We start from the raw sequence: 18793 nt of genomic DNA, 5'->3' as shown, positions 1-18793 counted from the left end.
TTTATAGTTAAGATGTAAATTACATTTTAATCTATCATTGCAAAACTAAATATAATTAAGGAGAATGCTAATAAAATGTTTATTGCATCGGTTTAAAGTGACTTTCAAGAAAAAATTTATAATTAATACATTAATTTTATATTCTATTCTCGTGTGGCTTTTATATTAAACAAAATAATAATTTTAATAATTTGATAATTATGATATTAAATTGTTAATTGCTTTTTCTTTAGAGGCATTACACATTAATTGATCTTGTAAATGGTGTACTTAATATTAATAACATTAAAAATTAGAGTTTAGGATTAAAACTAAAACAAAGAAAAATATATGTCATTGTCAAATTGTTTGAATTGCACTTTGATCATCAACCATAAAAAAAATGTGCATTAATTCTTAGTCCATTTTAATGATATCGGGACCAATAATTTATCGATCAAAATATGAATTTAATTTTTGTAATATATGAAAATGTTGAATTTAATCAATTTTTAATTATTTGTACAATTTTAAAATTTATTAACCTTTATTCAATTATTATATCATTAAGGTTCATTGCAATAAATATTAATGTGACATTGATTATATATTATGATATTGACACGGTTGATGTTGATATGATAAACCCCTATCCAGATGTGGTATCGACATGCGTTTACATATTTTCACGTTCTTAATTCAACTAACCTAATTGTACTCCGCTTTAATTTCTTTTGCCAATTTCTTTCATGTCTCTAGCTTTCTCCCATTAGAACATGGAACAAGGATCTTAAAGATTCTTCAATCCTTAAGAGCCTTGCGTTTCCAATACACCCATCTAGTTGTCATTTTCTCTCATTTTCCTTTGGCTTGTAGTTTTCAATGCAAGCACTTTTTTTCTCTTTCTTTCTAAAACCATGACCACTACAATAAGCATTTGAGAGGGTTTCCATGTTCATTGGCAGAAGCATCAATGTAACAAAAAGGGTAAGGGCCAAATCATAAAAATAGGGTGGGAATAAAGCATAACTTGAAGGTGAAGGATGAAGGTTCCTCCTCTGTCATCGTTTCACATGCAATAACCTATTACACATTGCATGCCTTTTTACACCCTTGGAATTCAAGAATTCACATCGACCAACATACTTGTGCTAAACATTACAATCATGCTTTAAAGACAAAAAAAAAAAAACTTAAGGTGGCATATTTTATCAACATTGTTATACTTTATTGATTTCAGTTTGAACCAAAACTTAATTAAAAAAATTAAACCGTTATCATTAAATTTTATATAAACAGTAATTAAACAGTAATTACATAAAATCATAAATCGAGTCAACTTTGATTTGATTTAAAGTAAAAATTAATGATAAACCGCCATCTCTTGCCCTCACATTTGATTTGTCTCTGGGCTGATGTTGAATGATTCTTTTTTGCTTGCATGATGTATGATACAGTGAGCTAACATGACCCGAGTGCTAGAGTTTTTGACTACGTCAATTACCAACGCAAATACGTTATCTTTGTTAGGTCATACGTTGCACAGGCAAAAATACTAATTGAAATTTTTGTTAAAAATTAAGGGTTTGTTTGATTTTAAACAGAAAACAAAAAATAATTGAGGAGTTTTTTATTGTTTATATAAAAGGGATTGCGAATACCCTACTCCACCTGTCTCTATCCACCGTGCTAAAGATCTTCTTGCTGCAACGCGGAGCTGATACGGCCGTAGGCTTTAGCTGAAAACGGATGTGCTCATGCCACTTTTCTCATCTACCAAATAGGGATCAGAGAACATTATCAGCAGGGTTCTTACACAGTCCTTTTGCAGGCAGAATTAAATGGCTTAATTGCTTGTAACGTGAACCAGGTCAATATCCTAAATTGTGGAGGGCAAATGAGTAAACAATGTTCTAAGAAAATGACAAAAGTAACTTGTGTGCAGAGGTTGGTGTCCCCCGCCTGCCAAGTGGACAGTGCGGCCAGGACAAGTGTCTGCTGTGCTGCCGAGCCATAGCTATCTTGTGAATTGGGTGATTTTTGTTTAATATACCTTAGAAAAATTTGCAAAACAAAAGAATAGTTAAATTTCACTTATTAATTATGTCCACGATAATGTACTTGTTGTTTTTAATATATTAGTACCTGAATTTTATTATTTGATATTGAAACTCTGGGTATCGAAATTAAAAGAGAATGGACAAAATCAACTTCAAGACATGTTATAATAGTCATTATTTTTGAAGTTTATTTTACTTCATTAGGTATGTAAATAATAATGTGTGAATCAATTTCAAGAATACAATACAATTAACATCTAATTTTATTTTACACTTATATGATTAGACCGTTAAACACGACCATAGAATTGTAAAGTTGTCACTGTCTTATAGTTTATTTTCTGCAACAAATAAATTATAAGGGATTTGGATCAAATTGGTAAATATTAGAAATTTAAAATGTTTATGTTTTTTTCTCAATTTTTCATTCAGATGATATAATTTCTTATTTTTCAAATTGATTGCTAGGAAGTTTTTATATAAACTGGTAAGTATCTCTTTATTAAAGACACAATCTTTCGTTGAAACACTTTTTTGGTTTTGAATGCAAAGCGTTGCAGTTATAAAATATAATTTTTGGATTATAAGTATTTTTTCAATAATCACATTGTTAAGTGACAATCTTTAATATTATAAGACATAACTTTTTCATTAAATGTGTTTTTTTAATAGTTACATTATTAAGTGACAACTTTTCATTTTAAAAATACACTAATATTTGATAACATATTCAAATTTATAAATATTCAATTAAAATTTTAAATTGTTATTCAAATTTATAAATGAATATTCTAAATATTACTCATTGAATCTTTGATTAAAATAAATTTAAAATCAATTTTTGTGAATTTTATCAATGAAAATTAAATTAATACATTAAAATTTGTTTATAAAAAGATATATTAAAGTTAAAACAATAAATAAATTTTAGTAATTATTAAATTAATTATAAAAATTTTGTAATTGATTTCTAGTAATGTGTGTTCTAAGATCACTATCCAAAACAGGTAATAATTTTACTACTTTAACTCAATTATAAGATGTCTTAATCTTACTTAATCATGTATTATAATTCAAGGTACTTGATTACATGCTACCAATTGATATCTCTATCACTTATATATACTTTTAATACTTTTGTATGATATTATGTGAATTTTTTTTAAAATTAACATCATATAAATATTTTTGTTCCCGTAAGTATTAAATTATTAATTTCATATTGCAAAAGAATTAAAATATTTGTAATTTAAAATTAATTTATTTATATTTAAAAGTAATTAATTTTTTAATTTTATTAAATAAAATTAACCATCTAATCTCTTAACGTGTTGCGATAGAAATTATTCGGGACGACGCTCGTGAAGGAAAAATATCGTTAAAGTGTTAAGTAAAGAAAAAAATCCTAAAAATCCTTATGAAAAAAGTTTAAAATAGAAATAAAAAAATTGAGGCCCTGTCACATGCTGTCCAAGTGCTCTCTATACCTCAATCGGGTCCCACTCTCTTCTACTCTCTCTCTCTCGCTCTAAACGCTTACCTGGCTGCAACTCGCCCCATGGGCCCCACACAAAGACCCGGGCCGTGTGATCACCTTAGTCTAGGAGCGAGTGGGGGACTCGGTCCCGCTTTTTCTGCAATCCTCTCTGTTTCTTTGCTTTTTCTCACTCTATAAACACAAATGCATTTCCGTGGCTACCTCTCTTGCTCGTTGACAGTTACTACTCTCTCAACACTGAGTTAATTTTTTTCTTTTTTAAACAAAATTTTTGAAGAATCAGAGCTTCGTTTTCCTGTTTGATTTTTAGCTCTTTTGCTTTGGCTGGGGCCCGGAGTCTGCCATAGCCAGCAAAACCCAACAGGGAGGCACTGCTTGTTATTAAATCTTAACGAAGCAGCAAACGCCCATTACCCTCTACTCGTCAATTCCCCACCCTCCCTTCCCCATTCCATCCTTTTCTCCTTACCTGATATTTTTCCTTGTTACTCTAAAGCTTCTTTTCTTTACTTTTTCTTCTTCTTGTTTTCTCATGGCGGATGTTTTAGACGATGGGGAGTTTTGGCTTCCACCTGAGTTTTTAACCGACGATGACTTGTTCTTGGACAAGAGTAAAGCTGAGAACAATCACAAGAATCCCAAGGATGGGTTTGGATTAGAGCTTGACGGTTCCAAGTCTTGGTTTCCGTACGAGTTTCGTCACGGGTTTGGGTCTTTTGGGTTCTCTTCGGATCTGAGTTCCCCGATTGAGTCCGTCGTGGGTTCTACCGAAACAGAGAGTGACGAAGAAGATTACCTCGCTGGCTTAACTCGCCAAATGGCTCACTCCACTCTCGAAGACGACCCTCGCCGAAACGACCGCGTGTTTGCCTCTGAAAACTCGAAGGTATGTTGAAGAAGCAAAAGCGAAGCTTCTCCACTAAGTTTTCAGTTTTAAGGATTCATTTCTTATTTCTGTTCGTTGTTCTGTTTTTGGTTTTTAGGGTTGGGTCTTGTCCCGTTCGCCGCAGTCGACGCTCTGTGCGATAGGGAGCGGTTGCGGTTGCAAGCAAGGGTCCAGCCGTGGAAGCCCGAACTGTCAATCTCGAGTTTCGTCGCCGCCGGGAACATGGGATCTGCTGTATGCGGCTGCAGGGGAAGTAGCAAGGATGCGAATGAATGAAGAATCATACGGTGGATTCAACAACAGGGGTCTATTGGGTCCACCAGCCAGGAAACCTTCTCCAAACCTCGATGTTTCGGGCTATTACCCTCCTCACCAGTCACTTTCTCACCAGAAGTTGCAGGCCGCTCAAGTAAAACACCTAAAAAATTGACTTGAAAATGCTTTGTCCAGATTCTTCTTTTTCCTCTGCAGGGTATTAATTCGGTTTGTTTTATTTTTGTTGTTTTGCAGTTTCAGCAACTGAAGCAACAGCAGCTAATGAAACAACAGAACGCTTCGGTTTGGGGGGTACAGAAGCAGCAGCATCAGCACCACCACCATGTGGTCCAAAACAGAGGGAGGAATAGTAATAGTAATAGGCCTTTGGGTTTGTCCCCATCTGCATGGCCCCCTCTGCAGCAGCCGCAGCAGCAGCAGCAGCAACCCCAGCCACAAAACGGGTCGGGTATGAGGGCTGTTTTCTTGGGTAACCCAACTGCCAAAAGGGAATGTGCTGGAACTGGCGTTTTCTTGCCTCGCCGTATAGGCACCCCTGGTGAAACCCGCAAGAAGCCAGGTCCATACTCTTTTTTCTTTTTGTTGTTATTTCAATGTATTGCTGTCTTTGAATTTTGTGGATCTGATTTGCTTTTCTTTGTTTCTTGTCAGCTTGCTCTACTGTGTTGCTTCCAGCTAGAGTGGTTCAAGCCTTGAACTTGAATCTCGATGAGATTGGTGCTCAACCCCAGCTTCATCCTCGGTTCAACGCAAGTTTCACTGCTGATAGTGGTAAAAATCTCTTTCTCAAATCTGTTTTTCTAATTCAAGTTACTTTTGAGTTTTGGTTTTTGACAAATATTTCTATTTCATAGATGCTGCTTTGAGGCTTCGAAGTGGTGGGAATGTCTTTTCAAATCACAAGCAACGCAATTTCAGGCCACAGCAAGGGATGAGCCAAGAAGTCCGGTTACCGCAGGAGTGGACATATTGACTCATCTATGCTTCTGCTGGTTTTTTTTTCTTTTTTGGGAGTTTTGTTTGGGAAATGGGAAGGAATTTTAAGGTTAGAAGAAAGGAAGAGAAATGGAAATTATTAGTTTGCTATAGGGAAATAGTAGGAGTATAGAGGTATAGGATTAAGAAAGAAAATTTGGTTGTCATGAAGATGAAAATGAAATGGTTTTTTGGGTTAGGCTTAGGTGAAAATAAAGGGTTTTTTGCCAAGGATATGCCTAGTTTCAGGGAAAAAGGTAATGGTGCAGTACAGCAGCAGCAAGCAGCTTTTGTTTATTCAGTTGGGCTGGGGAAAACAGGAAAAGTTTGGGGAACAAATATACAAATGGGTTACTCTTTTTGTAATCTGGGTTGCAGTCAATAAGTCTCAATTTTGTTGAAATTGAAATGTTAATGAAAGGAATGGGGCACAATATCCCCTCCAGGGTAGCTCCCCATCTTTTGCAGAACATGACTCTACTCTCTTGAGCACATGAATTGATCTTATTCCTTACTGTTTTTCATGTTGTTATCATTCTGAGCTTGTAGAATTTTCCCCTTCACCATCCTTTCCCACCCACTCAATGCCCGTGAAAGTAATAATAAAAAAGAGAATGGATTTGTTTGTCCCTTTGCTTCGTGATATTTAATTGAGGGTCAAAGCAGCAATTGGAAAAATTTGCCTCACTGTGTTCTTAGCACTAGATTCTCTCTTTCTAGAGCAACGTGCATTCTTTGAACTAATGGTCTCTAAGGTCTTTACTTAGTGCATTGCATGTTTAATTAATTAAAGAAAATGGTGTCTGGTAAGTGTACTAATTGTCTATGGAAGCTGGAACTTCATCTTCTATTAACAGGATCTTTCTTTGCTTTCCCCAAGGCACCTGCAGCTGGATTTTCACTTTCTTCTGTACAAATCAGATTCTTTCTTCTATGTAAATTCTAAAATGAAATACCCAATGCTCCATTGATGCGAAACTGAAAAAGGTTTCTACTCATACACAGTAAAAATGATGAATTTTTTCCTTAAGAGGGAAGCATGCATGATAATTGGCACTGTGGGGCGGTATAAGCCCCGTAAGGGCTTAAGCTGTAGTTGAGTGGATGGACCGGACCAAGGCCTAAGGTGACCTTTTACACGTGTCGGACATTAAGTTTACCTTCTCTCCTTTATGATCTTCCCCATATCCTTTCTCTTTATTGAAGAGGAGCCAGTGATCTTTTATTTCTTTCTAGTTTTACTCCCCCAACCCGCACCACCCTGCACCGTATAGCCAGCATGCACCAGCTGCTGTACAAGGTGCTCGACCACGTCCCAAGCCAAGCACCTTCGTGGCTAAAGTGCGCACCCACCTCTTTTTCACGCGCCCAAGTTTCGCGTATGTTGCGTGTGTGTGTGAAGGTCGGTTGATGTGTCCTTAGTGGTGGTAGAGTAGTGCTGGGTTCTGACTCGAGTGTATATGCGTGTGTGGGTTACATGTTCGTGTGCTTTGGGTCTCAATTTGACTTCGTCTGCCACGCCCCCCACCCCCCCTCCTCACCGTTCGTATCTCGTTTTGCCCTTTCCTTTCAATATATTTGCCATGGATTCATTGATTATGGGATCTTACCAGATTTTTGATTTGGGAAAACCCCAACAGAAAGCAACGACGACCTTCATCCTTGCCTTTTTTATCAAAAGCCAAATTTGGGGTACAATTTTAATGGCTTTCACATCCCACTCTGTCTATTCCTGGCTTCGCTACTCACATCTAAACAGGGCCTAAAATCAATCGGGGCAGCATTTCAAGGACGTTTTTACCCATTCCTTTAATCCTTTTCTCTGAAAATGAATGAATCTCTCAGTACTTTGGAACTATCTCCACCTTAAGCTTTCATATTGCATTAGCAAAAGGCATGGCTTTCTGACCCACGGCTGATGGAACAGAAACCAACCCCCTGTCATGTTATCCCACAGTAAAATAATGAAATAAAAATAACTATAATCCTCTACAAGGCATTTATTCTGACATCGAGAGAGACTAATGTAAGGGCACCTCCTTTATGGTAAAATTTTTTTCTATGAATAAAGAGTCAATATTATAAAACGTTGTACAATTGCGTGACTTAAAGTAAATTTTTAATATATAAATATGATTTTTTTTTATTTATCAAGTGTCACAAATTTTATATTAATAAGAATAACATAAATAATAATCTTTAATTCATGGAGATTTGACTTACGTACAAACATGGTTTTCTTTTCCAATGTCAAATTTATATTACAAAGGCTTGAATTGGGTTTTCAGCAGTTAGCACTTGGACTTCCCTTCCTGGTAAACTTTGATTGGAATTTTGTGGGGGAATCGTCCTCTGAATTTTCTTGCTTGCAAGCTCGACCAGGTTTCTTCCACTTGGGTGGAAAGTAAATGGCTAAAAGAATATCTTAATTCTCCCTGGATATCATGTGTGAGCAACAGGGTCGAAGGCAGGGCCACTCCTTGCCAATGGAAAAAGCAATTTTAACAAAATTCAAAGGGTTGCTCAACCAACCAACCAACCTGTCATTAGGGAGCTCCTCGGACAGCATTAAAAACAGAACAAAAAGAGAAAAAAAAAAGGAAAAGAGAAAATAATGGAGTCTGGGTGATGTTGATGGTAGGTTATTGCTGACAGAGAAGGTAGTTTGAACCTTTCAAACAATCAAAAAGCCTTTAATATTTAGCGTACAGTTTTGTTTCATAGCACAGAACATGGGGGTTGGGCTTACGTATGTATTCCATTACGTACATGTTTGATGAAGAAAAATTCTATTAACCTAATGCTACGGCCTAGTAATGATGTTTCATGCTTGGTTTAACTTACCAATATTAATGGAGGCTGATGTGGCTTTAGCTTCTTGAAATGGGAAATCTAATTCACTTGATTTTTAATATTCAAGTACTGATTCAAGATGGGTGCATAATATTTTTATTATCATAGTAGGATTTAAATCTTACGTTTCTTTAAAAATAAAATTTAATATATTTTCGTTTATTAGGTTTTATCGTGACTCATGATATAGATTATATCAAATCCCATATTTAAGTTTAAAAGTGTAAAAATTAAAATTCGGTTTCATTCGTATTAACAAGACAAACGAGATTTTCTATCTTCAAGTTTTGATTCAGTGATATGTGCATAATACTTTTTATATTTTGAATAAGATTTGAATTCATCCACTTTTAAGAATTAAAAAAAATCAAATTACATTTATGTTGATAAGATGAACCATTTTAAATGATTTCTTATAGTCGAATTTTCATTTAGTAATTGATGCGTAATGCTTTTTATTATTTAGCACGATAAGATCAGTTGATTTCTTTTGTGGACGTCGAATCCAATATCTAGGCCCAAAGGCCCAAAAAAAATCTAAGACGAACAGTTTTTTAGGCCTGGGTTGGGTGGACCGAAACTAGACGCCCTAGGCTGGCGGCTGAGTGCTGGCAAACAGTATAGCGCCAAATACGTGCGCCATATCACGTGCATTGATCAACACCGCATCATGATCAGGACTCTGCGGAATTTCAACAACATCAACCGCTACTATTGGTCATGATCTTTTCATTTCTTTTTTTGTAATAGATCAGAGCCCAAATATCAGCAGCCGGATTTGGTCGTGCAATCCATCCGGACGCTTGGAAATATCGACAACGACAATTGGTCAATCGCTCTTCAACATTCAAATTTCAGGTAATTAATTTTATTTTATTTCATTTTTTGTTTTTAGAAAGTTTGCATGTCAATCCAAAGTCGCAAGGCTTTCCGTTCTTAAGTTTAGTTTCTTTGCTCACTGAGAAGAGGGAATTGAAAATTTTCGAACTGTTAATTGGTGATATCGAAGCTCAATTGAATATAACTATTTTACTTGAAATTAAGCTTAATTTGAAGTTTGTAGTAAAATCTTGGTCAAATTCTTGAGTTAACGATGGCGGTAGAGGAAGATGCTGAGCAGAGCTATTTACCGCAGAAGAAGAAATCGGAATCTGACGAAGACAAGAGGTAACTTATATTGTTCTTTTTTTTATTTCCTTTATATTTTAAAGTGTTTTTGAGAAAAATTTTACGATTTTGAATTTGGATGTGGGAATTAATAGGAGAAAGAAAATTATTCCTGGAAGCTTAATGAAAGCTTTGATGAGACCTGGAGGAGGTGAATCAAATCCTTCAGATGGTGATCAGGTTTTTTATCCTTTAGTTCTATCTGTTTCTGTTTCAACTGTGCATAATTGGACAGCGAAATGTGGGATTGTTTGTGGTGTTTGGAAAGCAACGCAAAGGGCTGAGTGGTGAATTTGGAGTTCATATCGTGATGTTTTGTAGGTTATTTATCATTGCACGGTTAGGACATTGGATGGAGTTGTCGTCGAGTCTACGAGATCAGAATATGGAGGTGAATATACTGTAAGAATTTGAGTGGATTTAACTTTTGATTGATATGTTAGGGTGAGTGAAAATTATGTATGCTTGGCCTTCTGGTGAATGGTGGAATGTTAAGTTTGATAAGTAAGCCTTAAGTAAAGGATTGTGTACGGTAAATTGTCTAATGTTATATGCTTTTTCATATTGAATTGACATTTGTTTATGTATCAGGGAAAGGTATTCCGGTAAGAGATGTATTGGGCAAGAGCAAAATGATATTGGGGTTGTTGGAAGGAATTCCATCAATGTTGAAGGGTGAAGTGTCAATGGTATCATGTTCATGGTTTTTTGAACTATATTTGTGTTTGTTGGTCCAAAATATGTAAATAAAATTGAAAATAAAGGAACTATTTTGGAATTTCCTTTATTTCTTAAAATCTGGGGATATCTCTTGTTTCAGTTCAAAATGAAACCTCAAATGCACTATGCTGAGGATGACTGTCCAGTTCCAGTTCCAAGTAATTTCCCAAAAGATGATGACCTCCATTTCGAGATTGAGTTGATAGATTTCTCCAAAGTCAAGGCAAGAATGCTGCAAATTCTATAATTGTCGTTTTGTTATAACCTTTTAGCATCACAATTTTGATTCCTCTACACAAAGTTAGTGTTCTCATACATGCTTTCTAAGTAATTTCAGTAGTATTCATCAGAATTCTTTCTGATGTTTGAGGTGCTGCTGATGTCTAGCTGTCATTCATTGATTTTCGTGTAACCTCTCTTTGTAGTTCTAATGTCATGTTATTTTTATGCCCATTTTCAGGTCGTTTGTGATGATTTGGGAGTTTTGAAGAAGGTATAGTGGCACAGTACCGCTTAATGTTGGCTAGAAATATCATGGTAGTTGGAATTATGTACGGGGGATTGGAAATTTTTGTACTGTTTGACACGCTTTGATATTGCGAATGTACAGACTAATCTTTAATTCTTTCTGCAACAAGAATTGGTGCCATCAACATCATCATTTTTGGTTTACTCTACTCTGTTGCTACATGAACTTTTATTCTTGCTCCCATATTTGCACCCCATTTGTTTTAGTCTGAAAGATATCCTGTAACTAGTAGTTATGTAATATTGGTAGGTAGTAGATGAAGGACAGGGTTGGGAATCACCGAGGGAACCATATGAAGTAAAAGCTTGGTAATAATTTATTCTCAAGCCTTTTGCATGTTCTTTTGTGGGCATTGCACTAAATTTCGTGAATGTTTTGATCATTTGTCAGATGTATCATATAATATTTTTTCAGGATTTCTGCAAAGACAGGTGACGGGGAGTTGATTTTGTCACACACAGAAGGAGAACCATATTTCTTTACTTTTGGGAAATCTGAGGTAGGAAATTTGTCTTCTATTTTGGATTTTGTTTTTACTTGGTCATCCTGGTTTTCTGTATGTTATAATGTGCTCTATCAGAGTTTGCGATAAGTAGCAATCGCACCAGAAATTTGATAGTTTTGGTTCCTGCTCATTTGACCCAACATGATGTAGTGAGTTGTTGTGAATACTGAACTTAGGCATATAAGTTTTTGTTTGGTGGAAATTTGTGTTTGGTTTCATAGGCAGTTGGATACTACCCTTTTCATGTTGTCATGCTTAAGCTCCTTTTGATATAGGATTTGTCCTTGATCTCATAAAATTTAGGTACCTAAAGGTCTGGAGATAGGAATAGGAACCATGGCACGGAAAGAGAAGGCGGTAATTTATGTTAGAAATCAATACTTAACTCCATCTCCCCTTCTGCCTGAGATAGAAGGTTATGAAGAAGTTCATTTTGAGGTGGAGCTTGACCATTTCATCCAGGTAAGTCATTGCTCTCATATTGCTCATAAATGTTTTATCATAATGTAACCGACTTGGTGAATGTAATTGAACTCTCAAATGTTGGGATTTATAGGTGAGAGACATGCTGGGAGATGGGCGCCTAATTAAACGACGGCTACAGGATGGAAAAGGTGCTATATTTGGTCAAACTTTGGCTCAGAGAGATATCTTTGTTCTTTTCTCTTCACTTTTCTCAACCTTGTGCTACACTATAGCTATGTTTTATTGATGCAATGTGAGAATTACACAAGGAAAAATCTGTTGTCAACATATTGTTAATTCTTGCTCCTATAGCTTTCAATTCTTGTGACATTGTCAATTTATATATCCATTCTTGTGAGAGCTTTATTTTGAAAATATACATTTAACAATTTTCACACTCATTCTTTGTTGACAGAAAGATTCATAGGATGATGCTTTGCTAGCTATGCACTTTATTTGCTAGTTACTGCCTCCATTTCAAATTTCCTTTAATTGAGTCTCTTTTTTGAATGATTAAGATCCTGTTTATTGGCTGGATAGATGGTGATTTTCTTTGTTCTTTGAAATGACCAGGGGAGTTTCCTATGGATTGCCCACTTCATGATAGTCTTTTACGTGTCCATTATAGGGGCATACTTCTGAATGAAGAAAAGACAGTCTTCTATGATACAAGAGCTGATAACCAGGGTGACCCTTTGGAGTTTAGTTCCGGAGAAGGGATGGTGAGTTCACCCTTCTAAAGTTGAAAAGATATCTTGAAAGATATTCTTTTTGTCTGTGTATTTCATTTTGTGCTGGTTGAAATAAATTGATATAACAATGCCCATGACCTACAAGTTGTTTTGATCCTGACAATTATGCTAAGACTCTGATTTTACTTTAATCTAGTAAGCTTTTATTTTGCCTTACAGGTGCCTGAGGGATTTGAAATGTGTGTCCGCCTGATGCTCCCGGGAGAGATTGCACTTGTCACATGCCCTCCTGATTATGCATATGACAAATTTTCAAGGTTGCTCTTTTCTTTATTTTATTAAAAAATTTTTGCTGTGTTATTTTATTTGTGCGCGACTTGAATGCCTCTCTTCCTATTTGGTTAGGCCACCTAATGTTCCTGAAGGTGCTCACGTTCAGTGGGAAATTGAGCTTCTTGGTTTTGAGATGCCAAAGGTAACGAAGTCATACCTTTTGAGAATGTCATTCTGAAATAGGTTGCTTTCAAATATGACTTTCAATATAATATGGTTGTTAAATTGTCAATATGCACCAAGACACTGTTATAAGAATGGAGTGTCCTGGTTTTTTTTCTTTTACCTCTCTTAGTGCCTAACTTAAATATCTATTACAGGATTGGACTGGTTTGAACTTTCAGAGTATAATGGATGAAGCAGAAAAAATTAGAGTCACGGTATGTGGCTTATTATATGTTGCATTCTGCCTCAATGAGCCATTTTTCATTTATTGGATGTCTGGTGATGGACTTTAGGTTCCCATGTCCATGTGTATGCTTGCAAGCTGTTGCAGTGATGCAATATCCTTCTGTTTGTTGTGCTGTGTGGCCATTAATATGCCATTGCCAGGAATATTTAACTGTCATGCTATCATTTTTCTACAGGGTAACAGACTCTACAAAGAAGGAAAATTTGAACTTGCCAAGGCAAAGTACGAAAAGGTTGTATGGTTACCATGTTTCATAGATCTTAGATCACCTTTGTGATGGTAGACTATTTGTTCTATCATTTGGTTGATGTATTAAGCATCTAACCGAAGACACAAGCCCAATACTAACAATTATAACAAATACAGAAAACAAGTATGGTAATAAATGATAAAAAACAAATTACAAATGGAGTACTAAATAACCCAGGATTGATTACCACACTTAACATCCACTCCAAATTGAATTGGTAATGGATCGAGAATCTGAGCCTAAATAAGCTTGCAGATGTTCATGTGAAACCAGTTACAATGTTTCTACTATGTTACATTTAAGTGCACAATGAATTAAATTCCATGTGTTGCTTTATATGTAGGTGCTTCGGGAATTCAATCATGTTAATCCACAAACTGATGAGGAAGGAAAAGTGTTTTTAGACACTAGAGTAAGTGCCATCCTGCCTCATGTAACTGAAAATTTATTCTATTCTATGATTTGTCAGCTGTTAAATGATGTTAAATAGCATGATTTCCAAGTTTGTTAATTTCCTTTTCCTGTTTTATTGCTGGAAGAATCTATTACATCTGAATGTGGCCTTGTGCTTCCTCAAAATGGGAGAATGCAGAAAGTCAATCGAGGCCTGTAATAAGGTGTGTAATGACTTCAAATTGGAACCTTCTCTTTTCTCTCTCTTCAATGGGAAGATGAAATTTTTTATGATTTTATTGGTCTTTATGAGAAGGGATACATCATTATGATCATAAATAACCGATGGTAAGATGTTAGCGGAAATAAGTTGTTGATTGGTTTCTGAATTTTTGCAAGGATGACTTGAATACACCAAGTTTTGAGGTTCAAAGTTGAACACAGGGAAGAAATAAAGAGAGAAACAACCAAGATAGTAGATCTGAAACTTTTACTTCAACATGAGCTGCCTTCTGTTTGACTTGTTTGCTTATCAAAACAATTGATCTTCAGGGGATTTTATTGAATTGGGATCTTGATATCTGTTGGTGGAACTATGTAGGTTTTAGATGCAACCCCTGTACACGCGAAGGCTCTATACCGTCGTGGAATGGCTTACATGGCAGCTGGTGATTTTGAGGAAGCAAGAAGTGATTTCCAAATGGTAGTGATCATGTAGTTCTTTAAGTTTAGTGGTCTAAGACTGGACTCTTGACCAATCTCTAATCCTTGTTTCTGGATACTATTAGATGATCAAAGTCGATAAGTCCGCAGAACCAGATGCAACAGCTGCTCTAGCGAAACTGAAGAAGCAAGAGCAGGTGCGTTTATCAGCCAGTACATTTTCTTTGCCATTCAAACGCATAGTGGAAATGTGGGGAATTCATTTTGTATCTCTCTACCAATTCATGAGCAGGAAGTAGAGAGGAAGGCTCGGAAACAATTCAAAGGACTATTCGACAAGAAGCCTGGAGAAATTGCAGAAGCTCAAGTTGAAGATAGAGGTGGAGATCAGGCCAGCGGTAGTGAAAACCAGAAGAACAGTGAGTCGTCATCATCATCATCAGATGGGGATGATGAGTCTCATGATGTTCATGGAGCTGCTGCTGGTCAACCTCGACTTGGCTGGCTTTACAACTTGTGGCCTACCGGTGGAAAACTACTTTCAGCTCTAGGGCTTCAAAGATGTACCATACTTTGACATTCTAAGGTCGGACCCTAAAACTTGTTTTCCTTATCCAAAAATGGCATTTTCACAAGAAAAAATAATAACAAAGTAAAGGAAGGAGACCAAGCAATGTTCAAACCCAAAAATTTTCTGAAATTCTTTAGAAATACAATTATAATTATTTTTCCGTTTATGCCCAAACTAACCGCCGTAGCGGCTGCGAGCCAAGCTGAGGCAATCCAGCCAATGCAAAATCTCGGCGTTGGGGTCCCTTTCAATCACAACATCAGAAACGGTGACCTGCAGCTTTCCTCTGTAGCAGGTGATCCTGCCCCGTACTCTGGCGACTTTCCCAATCTGGACATCGGAGGCGAAACGTTTTGCCGCCTGGGAAATAACTCGAACCGTCGCCGGTTGGCGGGATGAGAAGTAAGGGGAGGTAAGGTGGTTCAGCCAGAGGACGCAAGTGACATTGGCGGTGCCATCGTCGAGCGTGAACTTGAGAAACTTGTTGGGTTTTTGGTCCCGAGAAGTGATTACACCCAGGATTTCGGCGCGTGAGATTGGCTTGTCTTTGAGATAGAAAGTGGATGAGTTGTTGGGGGACGGAGTTAGAGACAGGAGATCGAAGCCTAGGAGCTTCACATGGGTCTTGTGCAGTACATCCATCAGTAACAAAAGGAAAAGACAACTGAGAGAAGAAGACTGGTTACTTGGTTTGGGCTCTATGGCTGGGCTTTATAAATATGGTGGGAGGGTTTAACGTTGTTCCAATTTCCGAGGACTAATTTATTTTGCACAAATTAATGGTACATATTTGCAATTGAATTAGCAAATAATGAAATTTATTGCAACAAATACTAAGTATAATCAAGGGAAGGGAACGGTGAACCCAAACAAATTGCAAACGATCATATAATTATGGATGCTAAAGTGCTTACATCGATAATCATATACTATAATTAGTTTAATCATGTCTGGTTTAACGAAATGAGGATTTTATTTATGATTCAAATTTTGGAAGAGAATTACCATTCTCTAACAAGTCTTTCGAATTTGATCAAAACAGAAATAGAAAGATTGTTTTATGTATCATTTTATCTCGAAAAACCATTTGTATAAAAGAGAGAATATAACCGACGATTCGGAAGGGTCGGATTTATAACTATGGGGAAAGAAAAGGGGATTCAGAAATTTGTATAGTTGTTCTTGCTGCTGATTTTGGGAAACGGAAATGCCCATCTACAATAAAGTTCGCGAGCTAAACGAGACTTTGGGTTATTTCAGCAAGTTGGGAATCATAATCAAAATTTTCAATTCTTGAGTCTTTTGTCCTTTTTTGGATAAATTATTTCATCATTTGACACTTGGAAGCCTGTTGGTTGTTAATCCTTGGCCATTGCCAGTCACTTGTCTCTTCTTTTAGTCCCGTGATCGTTAATCTAGAACAAAAAATAATTATTTCAACAGCTGTCAAGGGTCGCTAAAAAACAAGCATTGAAATATTCCACCGGCGACAGGGTTTTTTCTCACGGTAGATTAGCCCTATTCATACTAGGGTTGATATTAACAATGTCTTAATCCTTGGGGCAAAAACAACAAAAATTCAGATCCATCCCCATAAAGTATAACAAAGAACCCTGCAAAGAGAACATTTGGCGAATGAAAATTGCTTGAATAAATGACAGACAAAGCTACGATCAACCTGATTATATGTTCTTGATACCAAAGAGAGTATGACAAACTCGATTTGATTTACAATCTATAAGTTAAAGCTCAGGCAACATGGCTGGCATACCGTAACATCAAATCTTAGAAGCGATGCCGTCGGGAGACATGAACCGCTGCTCGGTGGTTTCCTTGGCCTGCAGAGCACGAAGCTTGACGATGAAGAACCCGATAGCATGACCAGCAACGGCGGCTATGAAGATTCCAAGATTGTAGGACATGACAGAGAGCATAACCATGTAAGCAAAGCACATTCGGACGGCATAAACACTGGCCTGAATGAAAGCTCCGAGGACAGGTTTGGTGCCAGGTATCACCGCTGGTAACATAGACAAAGTCTCGAAGGCGGCGCCTAGCAACAGCACGAAGAAGAGGGCCAGTACATACATGCCGGAGTTGCTTTCCGGCCACCCGGAGAATAGAACTATCACATCTTTACCCCAGTAGAAGCTCATATGCATATCCATTGATTTCATGCTACCGTTTGACATTGACCCTGCCGGCATAGGCATGTCCATCCCACCATGATCAGACATTTTCAGGGACAGAGGGAAGGAGAAAAACTCTGAGAAAATTGGAGAAAGTGACACGCTACTTTTCTTTTGGGAGTATCTATTTTAAATATAAAGAAGCAGGAAATAACGACGAATTAACACCTTGGAGATAATGACCAATTGGTACCCTTTGCAGATTCTTCCCTTCCCCTTTACTTAATTTTCTCAATGTTTTGTTTGTTTCTGCCACTTTGAAGTACTAGTTCATAAATGGTGGAGCACTATTTACAACAATAAATTTTTCTGTAGGTGAACTCATAATGTTATGATTCTTTCTCAAGATTATTTTAGCAAACAGTTTACAGTATATGATTCTGATACCAATTGGTGTTCACCATCACCTGGTTATCACAAATTGAAGCTACAAGGTCTACATCAAATAGCTAGTTGGGGGAGGAAAATTATCAACTTCCCCACTTCGTACGATGTTGTTTGATGGGATGTGAACTTTCTTGTCCGTTGCAGTCTCTGTTTGAAGTTGAATAAGTTGGCAGAGACGTTCTAGCTAGTAGATTATTTTTACTTAATTATTATTATTCTTGTACCACCCCATCAGCTAATAATGTTGCATACAAGTTGATCTTTCCTCCAAATTTCTGCATTAAATATGAATTAAAGAGATAGATAGTACTATGTAGATTTGACTAATGTGAAGCTTTTAACCCAATCCTATCTTCTTCTTTTTTAGGTTTGGTAAAGAACCAAACTCTGTATATTTATGAGTAATTATTTTAATCTATAGCAACTTAATTGGGCCCTCTCCCTGTAGATTTGGGAAGAGATCAGCATGTCCAAGAAAGCTGTGGCCCTTAATAGAAGGGCCCTAATACAAGCTGATGCCCCTTCCACTCTTCCTCTTCCTTCCTAATCTTTCTTCAATCCTTTTGGTCAATCATTTGTTTTACCACTGGAGGAAGAATGTAAATATTTCTCCTTTATTTTTTCTTTTTGGATGAATAAACATCAAATGTTAAATACTATAATTTTTGGTTCGGGAAAAGTACAATTAAATGCACAAGATGAGTATATGTCATAAACCATTTTAAATTGATACCAAATACGTGAAAGTGCACCTTCAATTCTCATGTTCTTGTACTTTGTTTGCAACTTATAATTGTATAGAAATTTCATATTTTTAAAGGTAATTATTTTGATAATTGACTTAATTGTGATTAATTACACCAAATATCACATACAGTAATATAATTAATTTAACAATGGGTTCTTATAATCACATAAAGAACAATATGAACTGCTATTTGACCTTGGATGGCCATGGATTGCATAAGGTTTATTTGGTCTTCTGCTTAT

The 18793-nt window shown here is 36.4% G+C and overlaps 3 protein-coding genes and 1 pseudogene across 9 annotated transcripts; 2 read left to right on the top strand and 2 right to left on the bottom strand.

The window, feature by feature from the left end:
- The first annotated feature begins 3745 nt into the window (after positions 1 to 3745).
- LOC110420335 (TIP41-like protein) lies at positions 3746 to 6144 on the top strand. The gene is made up of 5 exons (XM_021433611.2): positions 3746 to 4423; positions 4521 to 4832; positions 4934 to 5258; positions 5351 to 5470; positions 5554 to 6144. The coding sequence occupies exons 1-5, from the start codon at positions 4070 to 4072 to the stop codon at positions 5670 to 5672; spliced, it is 1230 nt and encodes a 409-aa protein (XP_021289286.1). The 5' UTR covers positions 3746 to 4069; the 3' UTR covers positions 5673 to 6144.
- Positions 6145 to 9175: 3031 nt separating this feature from the next.
- On the top strand, positions 9176 to 15660 carry PAS1 (FKBP-type peptidyl-prolyl cis-trans isomerase family protein). 7 transcript variants are annotated; one of them, XM_021433780.2, is made up of 22 exons: positions 9176 to 9385; positions 9615 to 9694; positions 9790 to 9874; positions 10016 to 10085; positions 10286 to 10383; positions 10515 to 10637; positions 10875 to 10907; positions 11193 to 11251; positions 11358 to 11442; positions 11752 to 11910; positions 12005 to 12062; positions 12487 to 12635; positions 12825 to 12922; positions 13011 to 13080; positions 13259 to 13318; positions 13526 to 13582; positions 13944 to 14012; positions 14140 to 14217; positions 14595 to 14696; positions 14782 to 14853; positions 14949 to 15242; positions 15523 to 15660. In XM_021433780.2, exons 2-21 carry the CDS (start codon positions 9621 to 9623, stop codon positions 15231 to 15233), a joined length of 1884 nt encoding a protein of 627 aa, XP_021289455.1. In that variant the 5' UTR covers positions 9176 to 9385; positions 9615 to 9620; the 3' UTR covers positions 15234 to 15242; positions 15523 to 15660. The 7 variants fall into 7 exon arrangements, with proteins under 7 accessions (XP_021289455.1, XP_021289451.1, XP_021289450.1 ...); XM_021433776.2 differs by having other exon boundaries at positions 9591 to 9694; XM_021433775.2 differs by having other exon boundaries at positions 9584 to 9694.
- On the bottom strand, positions 15387 to 16098 carry LOC110420458 (CST complex subunit STN1). The gene has a single exon (XM_021433781.2). The coding sequence runs from the start codon at positions 15867 to 15869 to the stop codon at positions 15402 to 15404; it is 468 nt and encodes a 155-aa protein (XP_021289456.1). The 5' UTR covers positions 15870 to 16098; the 3' UTR covers positions 15387 to 15401.
- A 797-nt stretch (positions 16099 to 16895) lies between these two features.
- Positions 16896 to 17756, bottom strand: LOC110420640 (copper transporter 6 pseudogene; annotated as a pseudogene).
- Positions 17757 to 18793: the final 1037 nt, after the last annotated feature.

Source organism: Theobroma umbraticum, unplaced genomic scaffold (genome assembly GCF_002168275.2).
Source record: "Theobroma umbraticum cultivar Fairchild unplaced genomic scaffold, ASM216827v3 scaffold_86.0, whole genome shotgun sequence".
Classification (NCBI taxonomy): domain Eukaryota; kingdom Viridiplantae; phylum Streptophyta; class Magnoliopsida; order Malvales; family Malvaceae; genus Theobroma; species Theobroma umbraticum.
This window is presented reverse-complemented; position numbering and strand designations above follow the sequence as displayed.

What these genes read in the sequence shown, in the direction of transcription:
- LOC110420458 (XM_021433781.2), bottom strand. Translation starts at nt 15,869, where the DNA reads ATGGATGTACTGCACAAGACCCATGTGAAGCTCCTAGGCTTCGATCTC.
- LOC110420335 (XM_021433611.2), top strand. Translation starts at nt 4,070, where the DNA reads ATGGCGGATGTTTTAGACGATGGGGAGTTTTGGCTTCCACCTGAGTTT. An exon ending in AGAAGTTGCAGGCCGCTCAA is followed by an intron (nt 4,833 to 4,933) that starts GTAAAACACCTA and finishes GTTGTTTTGCAG; the next exon opens with TTTCAGCAACTGAAGCAACA. An exon ending in AAGTTTCACTGCTGATAGTG is followed by an intron (nt 5,471 to 5,553) that starts GTAAAAATCTCT and finishes TCTATTTCATAG; the next exon opens with ATGCTGCTTTGAGGCTTCGA.
- PAS1 (XM_021433780.2), top strand. Translation starts at nt 9,621, where the DNA reads ATGGCGGTAGAGGAAGATGCTGAGCAGAGCTATTTACCGCAGAAGAAG. An exon ending in TTACTTTTGGGAAATCTGAG is followed by an intron (nt 11,443 to 11,751) that starts GTAGGAAATTTG and finishes CATAAAATTTAG; the next exon opens with GTACCTAAAGGTCTGGAGAT. An exon ending in CAAGAAGTGATTTCCAAATG is followed by an intron (nt 14,697 to 14,781) that starts GTAGTGATCATG and finishes GGATACTATTAG; the next exon opens with ATGATCAAAGTCGATAAGTC.